The sequence below is a fragment of the Poeciliopsis prolifica genome, unplaced genomic scaffold (genome assembly GCF_027474105.1).
Source record: "Poeciliopsis prolifica strain line A6 unplaced genomic scaffold, Auburn_PproV2 SCAFFOLD006, whole genome shotgun sequence".
Classification (NCBI taxonomy): Eukaryota; Metazoa; Chordata; class Actinopteri; order Cyprinodontiformes; family Poeciliidae; genus Poeciliopsis; species Poeciliopsis prolifica.
Window position 1 is genome coordinate 5168856 of NW_026562381.1, and position 20945 is coordinate 5189800.

Consider the following 20945-nt stretch of genomic DNA (forward strand, 5'->3'; position numbering starts at 1 on the left):
ATCAAAGCACAGAGTGAAGCATGCTGATGGAAAACGATTGATAGAGATGGCTGCAGCTGAGAATATATCAATTCCATCATCCAATATGTTCAAAAGAACATTTGACTTTGACAATTAATTATTTTAAAGCCCCCATTTTGTAAAGATAGGATTTCAGTTTGACAGAAAGCAGCTTTTAGTAAAAATACTGTCGCTGGAAATCTCCCGTCACTGATGCAAGAGGCAGACTCAGTTTCACTCAGATGTTCCTCACATAATGTTTAAATAAATCAAATTGAGATTTTGACTTGCACTATGTGACATAAGTCATTCAGAAGAGGAATAACTTTTGTTTAAAAAGATAAGACAATTATAATAAAAAAAATTTTTCAACTCAGCAAAAATATAAAATACTACCAAGTATTTTTATTGAGTTTTATTTAAATAATTAAGTAAACTTAAAGTAAGACAATGCTAACTTAAAGTTGACATTTTCAGCAAGATACAGATTTTTTATTTATTTTTTTTAATCAATAATCCTTGAAGTTTTTAAAAAGTCCTAGTTCCCCTGGTAGATTTATTCACTTATGACAAGACACTTTTCCTGTCGTAAGTGGAGGAATCTACCAGAATGTTTTTTTTAAAATCTTTCATAAATATTAAGTATAAGCATTTATCTTTTCAAAATTGCTCTTTTAACTTATTTTTGTCTCATTTCAAATGTAATAAATCTTTGCACTAGAATTTAAACAAAAATTTGGTGCTTTTGCAATGTAAATTTGCCTGCATCCCGAGTTTTAGTCTGCATTTGTGTTTGATCTTTTATTCCCGAAATCTTATCATCTGTTGCCTTTGTTCTGTACGTTTTGAATTCATCCCTGCATCAACGAACCTGATTCAAACTGTTAAATTTCTGCTACAGCACTAAAACGAGGAAACAGAATATTCAACCCTGGAAACATTATTTTCGTTTTGATTAATATTGTTTCTGGGATTCTGGATCTGACAAGCACACCTTACAAAAAAGCAAGTCTTTCACACATTTCTGTGCGAACAGGTTTAAAGTGTGTGACTGGTGTGTTTGCCTTTGTGCCTGTCAAGCTCATCTCAAGGCTGAGAAAGAGAAAAAAACTAATGAGAGTGTGAAGACGTGATGAGCAGCATGCAAATGAGAGAGACCAATTTTCAATGCTCTGCTGATGGTATGCAAATGTTGAGGCCGCTAATTATTGGGGTTTCTAGTTGAAAGGAAAATGGAGATGATATCAAGACATTTGACACAAGAAGTCTTGATTGGCCTATTTTTCTTCTCCTTAAAGGGAAAGCCTGCAAAGTTCTGATGGGTCGTCACTCTGTGTGTGTCAAAAGGTTCAAAACAATTCCTTAAACAAAAAGCTGTGGTCCACAGCAATGGTTTGGTGTTACTGTATTATAAGGGGAAAATTAACTTTGTAGCATCACTGGGATGAATTGTTTTATTCATTTGAACCATTCTGTTCCACACTGGAGTAATTATATAATGAGTAGTTTCATTAAAATGTAAAAACAGCTCATTGTGCTCAAATTTGAGGTGAACATGACTTTTCTAAAATCCACACCAACCCAAATATTTCAAGCTCAAATATTTGGTAAAATGTCCCATATCAACTTGACAACACACTTTTGTAGCATTTAACAAAATTTGGTTTATTATTTGACCTCTGTTTTTCACAGACGAGCATTTTTCAGAATTTATTTTTTGTAACTCTCCAAATATTTACATTAATTTGGTCCGCATCCAGTATTATTTTTTTTTTAAATGTCTGACATTTAGCAAATACAAATATTTTGGTTGATGTAGCTAAAGCGAGAAAAGTTCGATCTAATTTAACTTTGCATAGTAAAACAAGAAAATGTTTCAACTTTATGTTTAACTTTAGGAATAATATGTCAGGGATGCTCACAAAGCAATAAAGCCTTTCAGTCAGAGGCTTCCTCAAAATCCCTGAAATACAGACTGCTACAGGAAAATAACTTTCTGAAAAATTTGAATAAATGTGACTTACGACAGCATTTAATTTTACTTTGCGATCAACAAAGTGTTTAGATTAGCTCTTTTTGCATCTTGTCAAAAATAAATATATTTTGTGACGAATCTTTTTTTACCAACTTAAAATGTTTGAAAGACCATATTTTTCATTCAATATTGATCTGTTGGAGCTGATGTACAGCAGGCAGCTGCTCCTGTTTTGACATCATGGTGTCAACGGGATTTAATAGTCAGCCATGAGAGTGATCTAAGCTGCTCTGACATCTGTTTATTCTCCATCTTCTGGACCTGCACCTTCCGGGTCTACTTAGCCTCCTAAACCTGGCACACATGAGCTTCTCCTCCCAGGCCTTAACACAGTCTGCCAGCCACCAGCTCTCAGCATTCAGCCCTGGGGAATAAAGGTTAATTTTCCGAGTGAGCTGCTCCCGTCTCCAGTCTAAACATGCTGATTCATAAACAACGTTGCAGCTGTGTGTGGGACCGTGCGTGACTGCAGGCGGAGAGTTTATGTGGTCATGACTCGTGCATGATTCAGGGTGACTCCCAGACATCGAGCCTGTCAGAAGAGTTCACTGAGCTCTGGTTTAGCTGCTGCTAACCAGCACAGAATGAGGGAGCAGAGAGATTGGATATGAAAGAGGGAGAGCTGGTTTCTACACTACAGCATGAAAACAACACTGCCTTTAAAGGCCGTAATGAAGAAATTGGAAAATATTCTGTCTAATCTGTCTTTTTTTGCCAGACAGATTAATTAGACACTGTGTCTTTTGACCTACTATACTGTGATTATCAGTAATGTTTCAAAGACCACCTGGTTATGATTCTTCAGCTCAATTAAAACACTTCTCTTCTCTTTACAATATACTACATGTGATGCCTCTGTCTATGATTAGTTTTGTACTTTGTCCAACCACTACAGAATCAGAATCAGCCTTTATTGTCATCATACAAATAAAATTTGTTTCGGTGAAAACAAACTGAAACATGAGATCTGGGTAGAAGGGTGTCTGAGGCGGCAGCTTTAGGAGGTGTTGCCTCTTCATTAGATGAGAACAACGTCAGGATAGATGAAGGGAAAACATCTTTTGGCGCTGCAAAAAACCCTCTGCACATAAAAAACAATATTTTCACAACATAAAACTGTTACTAAAACTGAAATAAGAAGTAATTTAATTGTGGTAACATAGGCATTCACACTTATTGGTACCTCATATTAGAAAAAATCATTTATTTGAGTAGAAATTTCCAACCTGTCAGACAAAGCAAGTAAATTTTTTATGGAACATTTCAGCAACCGGCAATTCAAGTTGCTTAATATGATGGAAATATGATTGTTATGCTGTGAAACACCTTGCCTCTTTATGTGAGGGATGCACAGATTGTGTATATGCTAGTGATGCATGCAGGTCAGACTTCCAAAGTACAACATCTGTTTTATTTGTGTAACTGATCGACTTCAGCTCAATAGTTCCCAATGAAAGGCCAAGTCATGGTTTACAAGATGCTGCTCTCCAGGTGCATATTCAAGGTATAAAACATTAAAATATTTTCACTGCTATCATCACACTGGTTGGCTTTGCTAAATCTAATAAACTCAAGAGAGCAGAAGTAAAAACTTGACCTTAATACCAGACATCAGAAAAATATCAGCAGGACTTCAAGCAAATCAGCAACTGGCCAATTTGCTTCAATCTCAAAGTGGAGGGCAATTTTGGGACTCTCTGCCTTTATGCTCCTAATCAGACTGAAGTGTTTTTTTTATTTCTAAAGGTAACATCAACCAGCTGCTCATAGAAATAAACAAAAGCCATTCCAGGTCAAGCCAAAGGCAAAACTGGAATAAACGGCGCATTTTATGCCATGTGTGTAGACAAATTTTTAGAAATTCTCATTGTTGTCTGTCATTTAGGACACTGTTGATCTGATCCACCTTCTGAAATTTATTTCAAAAAAGTTGTTGACCAATGCTTGGCAGAAAAGATAAGAAAACCTGTGTTGAATAAACACTGATTTCATGTTCATGTTTGGTATCAGCAGAATGTGGCAACATGTAAGAGGAACATTACCTCTTAAATCTGCTTTAGGAGACCATGGAAAAATTGGCAAAATACATTTTATTACTTTTTTCACTATCTCTAGTGGTAAAATGTTTTATTACTACATTGGCAATAGCAGTTACTGGTTTTAAAGGGATGAGCCACTGTTTTCTTTCCAACACCAAAACACAAACTCTAGTTGTAGTACATCTAGCTAGATAGACTAGTTGGCATTTAAAGATATTCTATAAACACTGGGGTAGTGAGGCATAACATTTTGCAGCTAAACTTCCCTGATCTGTAACCTTTTGCAGGATATCATATGAAATCCAAGAAGTAAGGAACAAAGCAGTAAAAACATAAAGGACACAGAAAATGTCTTTAAACTGTGTCTTTATGGGTCCATAAAAGAGATCAATGAAATATAACTCCACTCAAAAGGGTCTTACAAAATAACAAAGGATACACAACTTAAAAACAGACCTGCTGAAAAACACAGGAAGTAACTTATATTATGATCTGGTAAAAACATTTACACATGAAATAGGGAAAATAAAGATGTTATTCCTCAGATTTGACAGGAATGTGCCAGCCAAAAGAAGCAGTTTTCAGTATTTTCTTGTCTGAATGGATGGATCCACTTTTATCCAACAGCTTCCTTACCTTAACATTTTATTCATACATAACAGAAAAGCAAATTGGTGCACAGAAAATAATATTTTAGTTTGTTGGTTTTTATTTATTTATTTTTAAGCTTTCACTTTGCATGCACAGTTTTCATAAAACTTTAGTACTGCCATTTTTTCTTACTGCTCTGTTTATTTAATTCACCAAAGGCCTTGTGAGCCACAGCCAGACTTGTCAAACACTGTTAAGAACTTGTAAAATTTGGCCCGGCTCACTCCGCTCTACATGAGTGGAGAAAACATTGATATTCCTTTCTGTCCTCCTTCCTCTGCCAGCCAAGGTCAGCGACACAAATGAGTCAGCAGCACAAAGCCCGCCGTCACACTCTACTTCCTTATCTTCCTCCATCACAATTACCTCCCAGCCTCTTTTTCTCCACAATTTTCCACTTTTCCCCATTCCTTTCCCTCTCCATGCAACGCTTCAGTCACTCTTACCATCTTTGATTTTCAGCATCTCTTTCTTTTTACTTTTTTTACTCTTTTTTTCTCTCTTTCTTCTCACATGGTTGTTAAAATTTCTGAAAACTGCAGAAGCAGATCAGGAAGTGCCTCACCACAAATATGACTTGCAGTAGTGAAACAGGGGAATCTGAAGCTGACCTAAATTTGGTGCTTACTTCTTACTCTCTGGGTTTTTTTTCCTCTTTGCACAAAAATTTCAAAGAGATGTTGGAAAGTTGGGTCTCCTGGTGAACATAAGAGGACATGCAGGAATGCCCAAACCCTGCTTTGAAATAATAGGTCAGACTTAAATTTTCTTCTGCAGTCAATTTTCATAAATAACCCAATGGTCAGACAGCAATGAAACTCATGAAAGTCGAGGTCAAGAGGAGATTTAGAGGGAAAAAAGTATGTAATGTGTGAAAAAGCTACCATACCTTTGATTTCTGGTATTTGCGGCTTCATGCCTTTCTTATCATAAAATAATGCAGTGAAGTCTGAGAAGTGAAATCAAAGAGTGTGTGGTGAGGAAAGCTCATGATTCTGCTTCTTTTCATCTGGGTTTTTCTCAACTACACCCACTTATCGCTTACATGGAGAGAGAAGTGGGAGTTGCTTTTATGGAGAGAGGATGGAGTCAAAAAGGTTGTTTTAGTCTGGAAAGTTCCTCACCACTACTTATTTTCACATTTATAACTTCAGCTACATTATGCACTGTGCATTTCTGTTACTCCCTACATCTATTATCATTATAATAATAAAGATTAGACAACCATAAAACTGTCTATCTTGCTAAGGTCAGTCCACTTATGCAAACTGATTTCTAAATGCTTATTTCCTCACCTAAAAGTTGAAAAAGATTGTAATGTTTAAATAGAAAATATATATACAATGTATTGCAAAGAGTTTTTGTCAACATCCATTTCATTTGGTTTGACAATTTGTTTCCAGATGCTCTGAGATTAACAGAAAAACATTTGTAGCTGCTTAGTTAAACACAGTTTACTGAAAGAAAACAGAAAGTTTCAGTGATAAACTTAACTAAATAAGATCTAATTTCATCTTATTTGGTGATTTCTTTTTTATTGTTTCAAAGTAGTGGGATTGGATTATTCCATCCCAGTATTTGAATGAAGTGCTCATTCTTAAACACTTGGTGATCTTATCATACCTTAGCATATTTCCATAGATTACATACAGACTTGCTTAAACTTCTGATTTAACAATTTAAAAGTAACTAATGTCTAATCACTAAATTCTTATTTCAATTGCTGTTTATTCGTGTTCAAAATAAATTTAGCAAGCTGCTAACAATGCATCTGTTTGCGACATAACAGATTATTATTGCAAACCAACAATAATCTGTTTGCTATTTTCTGATTGTACTGTAATATTTCAGTGTTTTCATGCAGTTGAAGAGTCTGAGTGAGACTACATTTATTCTGTTATTCAGCTCAGTTCTGTTTTATTACCAGCTGTCACATTATTTCACGATGAGATAAAAGCGAGTGAATCAACAACATGAAAGTTTGCTGGATATTCTGCAATAATCACTGAATGTATTTTGCACCTTTGATTTGAAAATGTTAAAGTGTGAGTCATTTTTATTTCTCTCCCTGATCGCTTCGGGCTTTCATGAATTTAATGAATGGCGTTTGTAACTCTTTTTTTATTATTCAGATCACAGTAATCTGGGGTGTGCAGAACTCTCCAGTTTTTTGCTGTATGTCATATTTGCATGGCCACTCATGTTGCAAGAGGGATTGGTATGAATTGCATTTTCATATTTCACAGAGCTGCACAGCGAGTGTGGCAGCATGGCAGTCAGCATGATCTCATGTTTGAATGATGGAGTTAGTTATCACTGGTATCAGATCTCCCCTGTGTGATCGATGAGTAGACTCGGAGTAGCAGGGGAGGACGAGGAGGCCAGAGTGATTATGCATCACGGGAAGCTTCGAACCCGTCAAGCTAATTTGCACGCCAGGGCTCTCCGAAGTCATCAGGAGGCAGAGAGGACCGAATCACGTCTCCTGGTATTATCACAGAGGCAGGAGGTGAAATTAGAGCTAAAAAGCATAACTTTGGGCAGAGAGGGAAGCCTTGCTCTGGGTCTTAGGAATCAATTGGTGTGCACAACGCTGCCGATACACAGAAAGCAAATCTCCTTAAGCTTAGTTCCATGGAGTGAAGAAAACCATCACAGCTCATTCTAGGGCTGAAAAATAAAACAATAACAATATAAATCACAACAAGAGATCAATACAGCGTTCAATAATTTAACTGAACTCTGCTCCATAAACGCACAGCATTCTGGGGAATGTAGGCAGAGGAAGACTTTAGCAGCCCAGTTTCTCACAGCCAGCTAAGCTAGATGAGTGGAGTCAACTATCTGGATCACTGTTGGGTTACCTAGCAACTCACTAACTCTTGGGTTACCTAGCAACTCACTAACTCTTGGGTTACCTAGCAACTCACTAACTCTTGGGTTACCTAGCAACAACTGTTGAGTGACTGGCAAGTACATGCGAGTGATTGACATCACTAAGACCCTCCTCCTGGCTCTGATTGGACATTTCTGATGGAGAAGTGTATTTCTAGAGTTAGCACTCAAAGTCACTGGGAGAAGGCAGGGGAGCTCAATTTTTTCAGATTATCTGTCTAATACTGTCACCAGATGATGATAATTTTTACAAATATGTTAAAAAACAATTTTTATAAAAGTTACATAGTGTATGGGAGACAATTGTGACTCTGTGTACATCTCAGATATAATTCAACTAAAGTCTGCTCTTTATTAAAAGTCTTACAATAGATAAAGGGACTTTCATGGCGTCCCAGTTCTTCACCCAAAAAAGTAAACAAGTCTGAAACCAAAAAGAAAGAAAAAACAGTTCTTGACCCACTTCAAGAACTTTTCGAGCGAGTAACATCTTTCTTAGGTTTATTTTTTCTATTTTTCTACAGCTTGGCAACACTATATTGCTTAAGGCTTATGTTCTTAAACACTTTCTCTCTCATATTTTCTGTGCCGTATGTGGTCACGTTTTAAATGAATGCCCAATCTAATGCATTCCTCCTCACCTTCACATGCAGCTCTCTGCTAATGTAATCATCCTGTGATTGGATCATTGCTCTTTAGAAGTGTTGTTAGATTTAAGAGTCTGTCAGATGAAAAGCTGGTGGTGAATTTCATTGCAGTGCTGTTTTGGTAATTTAGGAAAAACGTAAAGAAAAATGCAAATGTAGGACGAATACATTCTCTGAAACAGCTCTGACTGCAAAATGCATTTATTGTTTTCTCAAACAATAAAATTAATGTTTTTAGTGGGATTTTCTGTAGTAACTCCACAACAACATGCATATAAAGTAGCTATTCACAGTTCAGGAGTCATGATTTCACCTATTTGGGGATTTCTCAATGGACTGTCACTCCAACATCTGGTACAAAGTAGAATTTTAAAAAGCAAAAAATGCATTTTAATTATTTTCCCACTATGGCGTGAACAGAATTTGTTATTCGCAGCTTTAATTGAAGGATTGGTCGTTCAGTTTTGTGCTCATCTGCTTACAAAGAATAGAGAGGAACTTGTTAATTAGTGAACCTGTTAATTAGAATTCAAAGGTGTCAAAAGTCACATCTCAGGTATGTTGAATGTGTGAACAGAATATAAAAATAACCCGACATAAAATAACTTACAGACACTCCAAAGCTCTCCTAATGTTAGCAGCTCGATTTAAACCAGACGTTGCACATTATTGAAGGATTCACCATGATCAATTATGCAGTTCTGTAAATGGTTAAACAATTTTTGGTGACATCTGACATGAACATAATTGCCTGCAGGACTCCTACCTGACAGGACAAAGCGAACAGCAGCAGTGCACAACAAAGCAGAAATAATTAGGTTTTGAATTGGCCTAATTACTGAGAGAATGAGCCACCATGACCGCCACTGACTGACAGGCAAAGTTACAACAGAGCTTCAATTAAATAACCACAAAGCAGGTTTCATTAAATACGTTGCTTCCTCACAGATTTTTTGGTGGATTAAAGGAAACATCAAACTTAACAACAGTTTCCTTTGTCTGTCATACAACATACACTGTAAGAAAAGTTTACATGTAAGAAAAGAAAAAAATATTTTTACAGTGCAGAACTGGTACCAACATTTCTGTTGTTTAAAAATTGAAATCATTTGAATTTTTAAAATGTATCTCACAAATATTGACATGAAGGAGAAAGTACAGGCAAAAAACTGTTAAAAGTTTTAATGGAAAGTTCCTTTACATTTCTTGGGAACATTTGCATTTGTTGTGTTTGTTTTTTGCAGCGTAAACATTTCCTGCGGATGCAGAAAGATTAGACATCTTTAAGCATGTACAAGGTAACTTGGGTCGCTTTAAAAAACTGTTTTCAAGTCATTTAATCATTGGAAAAAACAAAGTTAAGCAAAACATCTAAAACAACCTGGCTGTCTGAAGGTATAAGTTGTCTACTTTTTACGTTAACTTTAAATTGGGCTTTATATTACAAGTTATCGTTGTGATGAGACTCTAAAAGAGTAGTAGCTTCTTAAAGAGACAGGAGACAATTTCAAAGCATTAAATTAGGAAGTCAAATTTCTTTTAAATTATTTTGGATAAATAATATAGCTACTTGATTGTGCTATAAAATGAACACACTATCAAAGGCTGAAGGATCTCAGGAACAGGAGGAAATAAAGAGGCTGCAGGACAATATGAGTCTATTGCAGGAACAGTTTCTCAGTCTTTGCTGCATCTCTCTTAATTTGTATCATTTTGGTTTGATTGATGTGATTTGTCACTGCATCAATGCTCATCCAGGTGGCTGAGTGACCTGGATGGATAACAGCACCTGTTTGTGTTGCATATTGAACAGACGCTATTTCAGGCTGCGCTTAACAGGCACTTATTGCCTTAAAATATCCAGTGAATAATTAAAGTCCCAATGAAACAGCATGATGTAAAATTAAGATTAAAACACACATATGATCTCATTGAAAATGTTACCAAACCCTGGAATAAAATAATTATTAACTATTAATTATCATGGGGCAACATTTTATGTGTTTTTCAGAATGATGCCAAATAATTTTTCACCTTTTTCTGTCACATATTCAACTTTTTCTGCAGAACTGGATTGTTTTTCTGTGAAAGAATCATAATTCTAAGATTTGAGCTTCATTTTTAACCAGCAACAGAATGTTCAATCAGAAAAATATTTATTGTTTTGCATAAACAGAACAGTTTTAAATTAGATAAAGCCTGCAGAAAAAATATGACTCAAACTTTCAGTTCTAAGGTGATTTAGTGATAAATCAGGGTAGAAATGATGAAATTTGTAATTATCCTTATTCTATTATTTTTTTCATTTTTGACAACTGGTGTAGTGTTTTAGTATTTCCTAATGAGCTGAGCTTCTTAATTAGACTAAATAATGGAGCTGAACCTCTGGTGACCCTTGTGTTGGATCACAGTATGTGAACGGAGAAGCTGGAGAAGAAAGAAAAGTCTTTGTATTTGTAATTATGTGAGTAATAATTAACATTCAAGTATAAAAGGTCCTGATTAACTACGCCTAAATTAAATACAATCAGTGATGCTTAAATGTCCCTTACTGGTTGCCTAGAGAAGAAAAGGTTGTACTTTTTATAAATCGCATTCCTGATCATCTTATGGTTGGAAGAGGGTCTGCAGCTCTGCTAAAAGTCAAAGGGTTTTTATGTTATAATGCTAAATGCTCATATCAGTTTTATAAGTTTACTTGGTGTTAGACTGCAGAAAATTCTTTATGGATTAGCAGTAATTTGTTCCCTGTTTTCAGTACCTATTGCAAAATCACTTTTTAAATTTTTCCAGGGAGAAATCAAATAGAAAAAGATACCTAAACCAAAATGTCCATTTTCCGTCTCTTCCAGATGTCTTCGCATTTTTAATGCTGAAGTCTCTGAGAATGTGATTATTTTCATCACAAATATATTATAGATTATATCCAAACGTAAAGTACTACTAAACGTATCCAAATCCAGATATAAATTAGTAGGAATAGTTTTTCTTATACAATAATGGAGGAGAAACTGAAAAGAACTGATTTCACATTATTGCTGCTGATTTTCCTGACAGTATTTTTGCTCAACTTGTTGTATTTTCCAGTAAATGTAAAGAAACACTGGAGGAGTAACACTCTGTTTCTGTGGATGAATGACTGAGCTTGTCCTTGGTGGTGACCTCAGACCTGATGAATGTGATAAATGAGGTTGGACTCTGTGAGGCTGTCGTCTTTTGACAAAGGTGATACAAACCAAACAAAAGACGAGTCTAACAACCTGTTCCCACGTGTCACAGAGATATGCTGAGCTTTGCAGCACGGAGATGTTGTGAACTGATTTTAATTAAATCTTTACAGTTTGCATGTGTTGAATAAAGAAATTAACTTACTGTTTCTGATTTTGTGTATTAAGCTTTAGATTACTTTTTTAATCTCTGCTGTCTGATTATGCTGAATAGTATTTTATCAAATACATTTACTTAAGTTTGTTATGTGACATATTTAAGCCATGCAGGCATGTATTTAGCATCAATGTTAGGCACCCAAAGGGATGGAAATATGTTTGCAAAAACCTCACTTGCATGTGTAAATCAGAGTTTCTGCATTAATCTACCTCTTATGACTTTACATCTCTCAGCATTTCTCAGAGGAATAATGCATGCATTCAGGGGAAAATATTACAATATTTATGTATATTTTTTAATAAATCAGCCAGAGGGCTCAACCTTTTAATGTTTTTTACCATTAGATTAGCACATGCAAATTAAAAACATCCACGACACTTACTGATACAGAAACATTTTGAACAATATTCTTGTTTCTCTATGCTTCCTGTGAATAATTATTTTTCTCCATTTGTTTGAACATGTCTGTCCCTGCCGTGGCTGAAGTGGCAAAAGCATGCATATAATATCTGCAGGACTTCATGCATGTTTTGAATCTATATGTAGTTATTAGTGCAAAATTATAGTAAATAGAAAATGTGCAAAAGTGGAGCAAAATGCATTGCTTTTTGAATATTGCCGTCAATATACATGTGAGTTTGCTCTTCATCCTCTAGAGTTCTACAGTTTTTATGAATGTAAATTAAATAATAAGTTGGTTATTTTAATGCAAGTTCTTGTCTCTAGGCTAATACATAGATAAAAAATAAAGCAAAATGTCTTACATAACGACTCACTGGAGATTTACCTGAGTAAACATCAACAAAAAAATAATCCTTTCATGATCAAACGCTGTCTCTTGAGCTCTTTAAGGATAGCTGAGTTCCAGAAAGCCCGACCAGTAAACAGTCAGGGTGAGCATGAACAGCTCAGTGTGAAGAGTGAGTCAGTGCTGCTTCAACAAAAGATCTTTTTAAGGTGTGCCACTGAGGAAACCTCGTGTAGGAGTAAAAAAAACGCAGTTCTTTCAAGACATCACATTGTGTGCAAGACTTTTTCTACAACTTTAATAAGTTGTCAAGGTTTTTGTGTTTTGTTTTTCACTTTATCAATTCCTACATTTGAGCAAACCTCAGCACAATACACACATTTTAAAATGCACAAGGCGATGAAGTTCAGGAGGAAAAACTGACTCTGAGGACTGACACCGATTTTTCTTTTCCACCAGTGAAAAGCAGAAAATATGTATAGATAAGCATTGTGTTGATAAGGTGGGTAAGAGCAGCACCATTCATTATTTGCAGAAACAGATTTATTATTGTGTTATTCGCAGAAATGAGTAGATTAGTCAGGGTAATATCTGCAGGACTTTATGCATGTTTTGCATCTATATGTAGTTATTAGAGCCATATATTTTTACTCAAGCAAAAATAAAAATAGTATTTGGGAAAAATGATGCTGATCATAACATCTGATCGAATGTTTTAAAATATTATCAAACAGACAAAATATGAGGATATGTGCAAATTCTGGCACTTTAAGAGCTAAAAACAATATTACAAATGAATATAAAATAATATTTGGGCAGAAGAGACATTTTCAAATAAATGTTTTCCCCCCAATATTGAGCATAGAAATAATACTTAAATAGGATAATGTGTACATATTATAACTGGGTAATGTACTTCAAGTGGCAATATGTATTCTGAAAAAAAGCCAAAATTCTGAGAAAACGGTGTGAAAACGTAAACATTCTGAGATTTCAGTCCAAATTCCAGAATTCTGGGATATCAAGTCAGAATTCTGACATCATAATTCTGAAATAAAAGTCAACATTTTCAGAAAGAGTTTAAATTCTTCTTTTTTGTGTGGATGTAGTTCCCTTCTGTATGTGTTAGAGAACATTTATGACAGAAAAAAATTTGACATTTAATTTGTGGGAAGCAGTCAAATGAGCAGACATGGCTGCTCCTGCTAAGTGGAGCAGTGTCGCCTGCCTGGTTCCCTCGGCGGTCTCTCCTTTGGGGTTCAGTCCACCTTTCTGCCGAGCCTGGAGCAGGAGGGCACTGATGACGGCTGCTGTGAGCCTGGGGGCCTGAAGCCGGGACCCGCCGGTCTGCAGCCATGTTCCTGCTGAGGACTGGTGACAGATGGGGGAGCAGGAATACAGTCCTTGAGCTGATTCTGTTGTTTCCTGTCTCTCATCATCTCTTGTTTTATTTGTTCTGCTCTGTCTTCTGCACTACACATGATAGAAAGAAAATACATAACAAAACAAGTAAGTTAACATTCAAATACAAAACATGTTACTGTGTCACTTTATGATCTCATGCTGTACGTTTGATGGAAGAATTGAAACATGTTTTTAAACTAAATTTTGATCAGTAATATTGCATTGTGAATCTGGGATGCTGTATTTAATCATATAAAAATATAAAATCCTAAAAACATTTATGCATTAGATTTGTAATGTTAAACTTAGAATAGGAGCTTTTTCAAGTCAGTAATTCCTCAATATTGAAGAGGAAATATTTGTTTCATTGACAGATTATTTTGCTTGAAGCAAAACATTTTTCACACCTTGTAAGTGAAATAAACTCCCAATGGAACAAGTACTTTATCATCAACATTGTGGAAATACTGACTTAAAATAAGCCCATATTTCTTACTAGTCATATTTGAAGCATAATAAAATATTTTGCAATAGAAACTTGATCAAAAATATTTGGTAATTTTTTGTGTTTTTGTTTATTTCTGTGCCTGGTGCCTGTGTGGTTTCAGCCTTAAAGTTTGCAGCTACATGTGACATATAAATGAAAACACACAGATATCCACATGCAGCAGCAGCCTAGAAGCACCAGGAGGAAATTCACTCAATCATGCATTAATAGCAGAGGAACAAGATGGTAGCAAAGCCATCCATGCACAGAAGCATGCAGGGATTCAGCAGCTGTACATTTTGTTCTCATTTCTGTTCTGGCTTATTCACACACATTTAATGCTATCTTTTTATGTTTTCCCATGCTCTCTAAATTAAAACCCAGCCTTTATGTAAATGCTCACACTCTAATCCACTTCTTGATCCAACCATCCATAACTTCTGAGAGTTTTTCTTTTAGTTTCCATGCTTCTTCCAGCTAAGCCTCTTCCAACTTTAAAATTAGTCCTGAGGCCTCCGCTGACCTAGAAAGCTGCTTCAAAGCTGAAGTGAGTTATTGCTAGCTCAGTGTGTTAGCTGCTCTGACATTGAAACAAGTTTGATACAGAAAAAAAACACAACAATACTGCTTCCATTTTTGTTTAGAAACTGACTTGGAATGAACTCAGATCCCTAGAAATCATTTCGCTTAGCAACAGACAAAACGGTTTTTAAACACTTCAGTTGTGATCTAAATTAATTAAGAGTTAGAAGTTTTTTTCAGTGCTCTAGCTGCCAACCCAATGAGCATTTTTTGTTTCTTAAACAATAAATAAAACCCAAATAATATATATTTTTTTGCAGATTAACTGTCTAAAGTAGTACCTTAGGGTGTGTCTCCATGTTACTTAGTAAATTTTGACAGTTTTGTGTACAATTTGCTGCAAGACGATCTCATGATTCTGACTGCAGTGTTTTGGAAGTACTGCATCAAATTATATGGAAAGTTCAGTGAAAGAAAAGTGTGGCACAAGGCTTCACCTCGACTATTTTCTGAAAATAAACTCTTGAGATCTATATATTGCATCAGCTTTATATCTTGAGCTACAATACTGAAGTAAATTAACTCTATGATGACATTCTGATTTATTAAGTTGCACTTGCGTGAAATTTATCTTTGCATGCAAGTCATACTGAATAACAAAGAGAGATGGTAATCATTTGCTCCATCAGTAATTGCATTTCAGAGTAATAGTGCCCAATTACATCAGACCAATACGTAGCCATCTACTACCATTTAAAGGAAAAACACCAATTCACAAGTAAAACACAGAGCTGCTCATGATCTCCTCTAATTAAGACTCTGACATCCTGTTTCTTTGGGGGGGATGTTCTTGCTGAAGCTGACGCTCTCATCTTTTACTCTGGAGCTCTCCCAACATACAGACTCCACCACAGGCAGTTTCTGATGACTCCAAGACTTTTGGGAATGACGCCTGTCACAGATTTCCACACAGCAAGTTTGTTACAATCAGACAAGCTAATGAGCCTTGAGCATCAAGATTACACAAGTGGAGGTTTGAAAGAGAAAGTAAAAATAAACATCAACATATGGCAAAGACAGAGAAAAAAATGAAAGGAACAATAACCAACAAGTAAATTCATAATCTAAGATATATATTTATGTATGCACCAACTTTAGCTAAAATGTTTTTAACCTCATGATTTGTCTTTAAACCTGCGATGATTTTATTTTGCCTTTGTATTCTTGTCTGTATTAGGGAGAGAAAATACTGCGCAATATCTGCAGTGTAATCCAATTTTAAATTTCTGTGTGAGTGTAATATAAATTCAGCATCATGCATAATGGAAGGACAGAAAAGATATGAGCTCGAACAATGTAATTTTGTGTGTCACACCTCATTTTAAAGTGTCGGTGCAGAGAAGACTGGTTTATATTTGAAAACTTTCTGTCATACCTGAGGTCATGCAAAATATTAGTCTTTTGCTTTGTGAATCTTGCTACTCATGCAAGATTTGGAAAATCTCCTCAAGCTGCAAGGAACAAAGACAGAAAAAGTTTAACTTCTCCTTTGTCTTCCAGCGAAGCACAGAGCAGCAGAATGTTTAAGAATAAACTCCTGTGGGTGTTATTTCCAGGCTGAGAGAGTCACTGCTGTTTTTGTGACTCCTCAGAAACACGTTAATAATGTAACTTGGTGTTTGCATGCAAAGTGTGTGATTAACCAGAATAATGAGATTGAGACAGCAGCGGAAAACTGAGCCAGCATCTACTGAGAGTTTAAAAAAAACAACATGAGCAAGTTTACCACACATTTATAGAAACTAAATAATTAAATAGAAGTTTCTTACAGAAAAGAAACTTCAGGCTAAAATACATGATTAGTCAACACCCAAAGTATACACTTTGCATGAGAATATAAACGAGAATATAAATTTATGTTGGAGATGACAAAGGACAATCATGCCTGTGTGCTGCATGCACACAGGCTTGATTGACAGCACTAAGACCCGTCTCCTGGCTTTGATTGGTTGATTCTAGTTAGCAAAGGAGCTCTTTTTTTTTTTTTTTTTTTTTTTTTTACAAATTATCTGTCTCATATTATACTGTCATGAAGTGATCACTTCAAAAATATATATTGTTAACATAATGCAGCTTTAATGGCACATAGGATGTTATATGTCATATCTGGGAAACATGAAAACTGCAAACCTCCATCTGAAATCCATTTTTTACTGTTTTAAATTCTTCAAATTGTTCCACAGTATGCATTTTTATCAGGCTAAAATATGCTGGTTCAGACTCATGAAAGAATATTTTTTTATATATATATAAAAATTAATTAGCAGTCCCCTCATGAATGTCTGGGGCTTGTTCTGGTACAATATGGCAAGCTCAAGACGTCAGCAGGGAACCTCAAGGTTAGAACTGTCTCATCAATTTCCATGCAAAGCCAGATGGCTCTGCTTTTGAGTTCTTCCTCCAGAGACTTTGCAAGTCTCTTCACCAGAGACATGCAGAGACCAAGGTGAAGACAAAGGCCCTAATAAAGACAAGAAGAGTGCCCTACTGAGGTCAATATGGGTGTGGGATGGATTTCAAATTTGCTCAAGAAGGCCCAGTTCTCATTATAATCTCTTATTTTTCTGTGGGTTGGAATTGAGTGCAGAAACAAAGGTTCAGGACTCGTCCTACCACACTTAAAGCACTGCCTTGTTTCCAGCCATTGAGCCGGAAAGAAGAGCCAATATCTCAAGAGTAAGAGCGCACAGACGGAGTCCCAAGAGAAGGCAGCGAGCTCAGCGTGCAGACTGACTCTTCAAATGAGTCTGTGTAGCTGTCGGACTGGAATCTTCCAGTTTAAAACTTTCCCAGTCGACCCAGTGAGACCATAAAACCAGAAATAACAAACTCAGAAAATTTAATAACATATCCTGTAAACTCTATTTCTCAAATTTGCAGGAATATTTTTGCTTTACTGCAAGCTTGATAAGAACTTAACATGAAATATTTATCATATTTTATGTTAAAAATCAAACATATATATGACTTTTATTTTGTGGTCTTCAAACAAATATGATTGATTGTTGATTAAAAAGTAAGAAATATTTAAGATGTTCCCATAAAACATATATATTGTTTCTTGACATCTGCATGAGCGATATGGCTTCTCACACTCATATAAAATATGCACCCTTTACAGAAATGATTCATTTCAGTGTAAATAAATAATAATCTTACCGTAATACCTCTGGCAGTGCACACAAACCAAATATTTCTATGTTTAATAAAAGTTCAGACTTCCTCTTATCACAAATAATTATGTTTTCCCATCTTCACACCTCATCTTTACATAAAATCATAACATTTTATTTTCATCGATCAAGCATGAAAATAAATGCACACAGATCAGCCGTGTCAGCTGGTACCAGTAGCAAACAGAAAATGTTTTCTTAGTGAGGATAGATTGGTTCTTGGCACAGCTTTAAAACTGCCTGTGGATGTTTTCGTAAGCACAGACTCACTGAGTAATGACTTCATTTGCTCAGCTCTCTGGTATCTCTTTAATCTGAGAGATGATTGCATCATCAACAATAAACTCCATTTAATTTCAAGTTTTGGATTGATGCGATAAGATAGCACTTCATTAAAAAATATCCTAATGATTTCAAGACAGCTGAAACACTTCCTTGCAAAAGTATTCATAAGATTCTTAATATTTTATCATATTACAACAACAAACTTGATGGTAGCACACACTTTAGTGTGTATCATAATCATAAATTAGCAACAAGTTGAGTCGCAATGGGCCCTTGTTTTTGTATTTCAACAGCCTTTTGTTCAGGCCTTGATCCAAGGTCAAAGTGTACTCTTTGCATGAGAATATAAATTTCTGTTGGAGATGACAAAGGACAACAAAGCAATCAGGAGAATTGTTAGTGAAATTACAGCGTCTCTTATCTCTGGGTCGTGATTGTGGCACTTGTTCCATCTATTGCTCCTGCTTTCTGTCAAAGCGAGATATTGCTGCTGTTTTACCGGCTTGAAATTTGAATTATAAAACTATTAAATGTACCACTGCTCCTATAAGTTATGCAGCACCAAAAATAAGAATTGTTTATTGCTTTCACTGACGTAACCGTCTCTTTTCTCCTACTTCTGTCAACAGGGGCCACTAAAGACATGGGCAAAATGCTTGGTGGAGAGGAGGAGAAGGACCCTGATGCTCAGAAGAAAGAGGAGGAGAGGCAAGAAGCACTGAGGCAACAAGAAGAGGAGAGGAAGGCAAAATATGCGAAAATGGAGGCAGAGAGGGAAAACATCCGACAGGGCATCAGGGACAAGGTCAGGAAATACATCTGGACATTTTCTGTATGTTTTTGGTCAAAATGTGAAATAAGGAGCTTAAACTTACCAAATTCTAAACCAAAAATAAAAAAGAAATAATAAAACGTAAGATATTTTCTCTTTTTTTTGTTTCAGTGCAATAAATTTGTCATTCAACTCTTTTATTCATGAATTTAAATTAGCTAAAGGTTTTTTTTTGGCTCTATCCCTGGTCATAATTTACAGATTTTTACATCCAAGGGTCTTTAAATGCAGACATGGATGACTTTTTTTTCTGGGCAGAATAAAAACATGTTTTCCATCTCATCTCCTGCTGAAACTGACAGCAAGAACTTGCAAGAGAAAAAGATACAACAGTTGATTTTACCTGTCTGCAGTATGTTCTGCAGCCTCCTCACAGTTACACCGTGTGGGGCTGATGTCCAGTCAAAAATGATAAATTACCAAAATTATCTCAGAAAGCTGAGCCTGCCATAAATGGTAGCTCCAGCAGTTACAATTTTATCCTGTAAAAAGCATTTCATGTGCTCTATTGCTCATTAATCCTAAGTTATTGTGTGGAGAAATCAAGCAATAATTACAAATCTGCAATATAAGCATTAATATTATTAGAAAATAAAAATAAGGGTAATCCATAAAGTGGAATATTTAGAAAACACATTTTATGTAAAATTAACTGACTCTTTGTGGATTGTGACAAATCCACAAATTACTGAAAAACATAAAAAAATTGTTTCACAAAGAAATAAATATCAGATTATGTATGTGGAAAAAGAGTGGGAATATTGATTTAAGTTTACACATCCACCCACAACCTTCAATATGTAAAGCAAAAGTTTTGACATTAGGCTTCATGATGTTTTTCTTGTTTTGTACAAATTGAAAAAAAAAAAGGAAATAAACGAATGTCTAATGAAATACAATTCCTTCAGGCTGTAATTTCTTAAACCTAGTCCAAGTTGCTATTTAAAAGATACAAAATGCTCTGAACAGATGAGACTAAAGTGATGTTTTTCTGACTTCCTGCTGACTTTATATTTGACTAATCATGTATTTTAGCCTGAACACACTTTCCTCAGGGTGAAGCATAACGGTGGCATCATGCTGTGGGAATACTGGGAAGCTGGCCAAAACTGATTAAACTGTAAACTAAACAAAAATACACAACAAAACATCAGCTTATTCAACATCACTCCATCATAATAATTTCCAAATTTCTTTTAAATTCAAATTTCCCTTAAAAGAAACCGCAAGATTATTAGTTAAAATTTTCTTTTCTGTGCATAAAAGTGAAGTTAGAACCTTAAAGGCTTTAAAAAACACTAAAATGATTGGTTTTGTTTATTGATGATCTTTCAAACTGCAAAGATTTATGATTAATATTTAATTACCCTCTACAGGTGTTTTACGCTTCTGGTAAAATATTACTCTTGACACTGCTAATAATGCATTAAACGTTTGATAGGAAGACTCTGAAGAGTTGGAGAATCTCCTCTGAGCTCCACAGCGTAGACAGGGAAGGGGAAACAAGATGAGAGATAAAGTCTGGTTTGACAGCGAGTCTGAGGGAATGTTTGACTTCATTCTGCGGAGAGGCGCTGACTGAGCGTAACGGTCTTCACTTTTAACTGATGCAAGCCTTTTGTTGCTTTGGAATAAGCCTGAGAGCGAGAGAGAGACGAACAAGACAGATTGGAGGAGGTCGAGTTAAAGCAGCATGAGGGAGAAGTAAAGAGAAGATCTCCAACAGATATATCAATAAACAATTGCTTCAGTGGCCTTTCGCTGTTAGAAACACTTCCCA

The 20945-nt window shown here is 35.6% G+C and overlaps 1 protein-coding gene across 1 annotated transcript in view; it reads left to right on the forward strand.

Moving 5' to 3' along the window:
• The window catches only part of LOC129360738 (complexin-2-like), a 56765-nt gene that overhangs the window by 25362 nt on the left and 10458 nt on the right, over positions 1 to 20945 (forward strand). The window contains exon 3 of the mRNA XM_055031122.1: positions 18963 to 19138. Coding sequence (XP_054887097.1) covers positions 18963 to 19138 — 176 coding nt within the window. The remainder of the gene's footprint in view (positions 1 to 18962; positions 19139 to 20945) is intronic.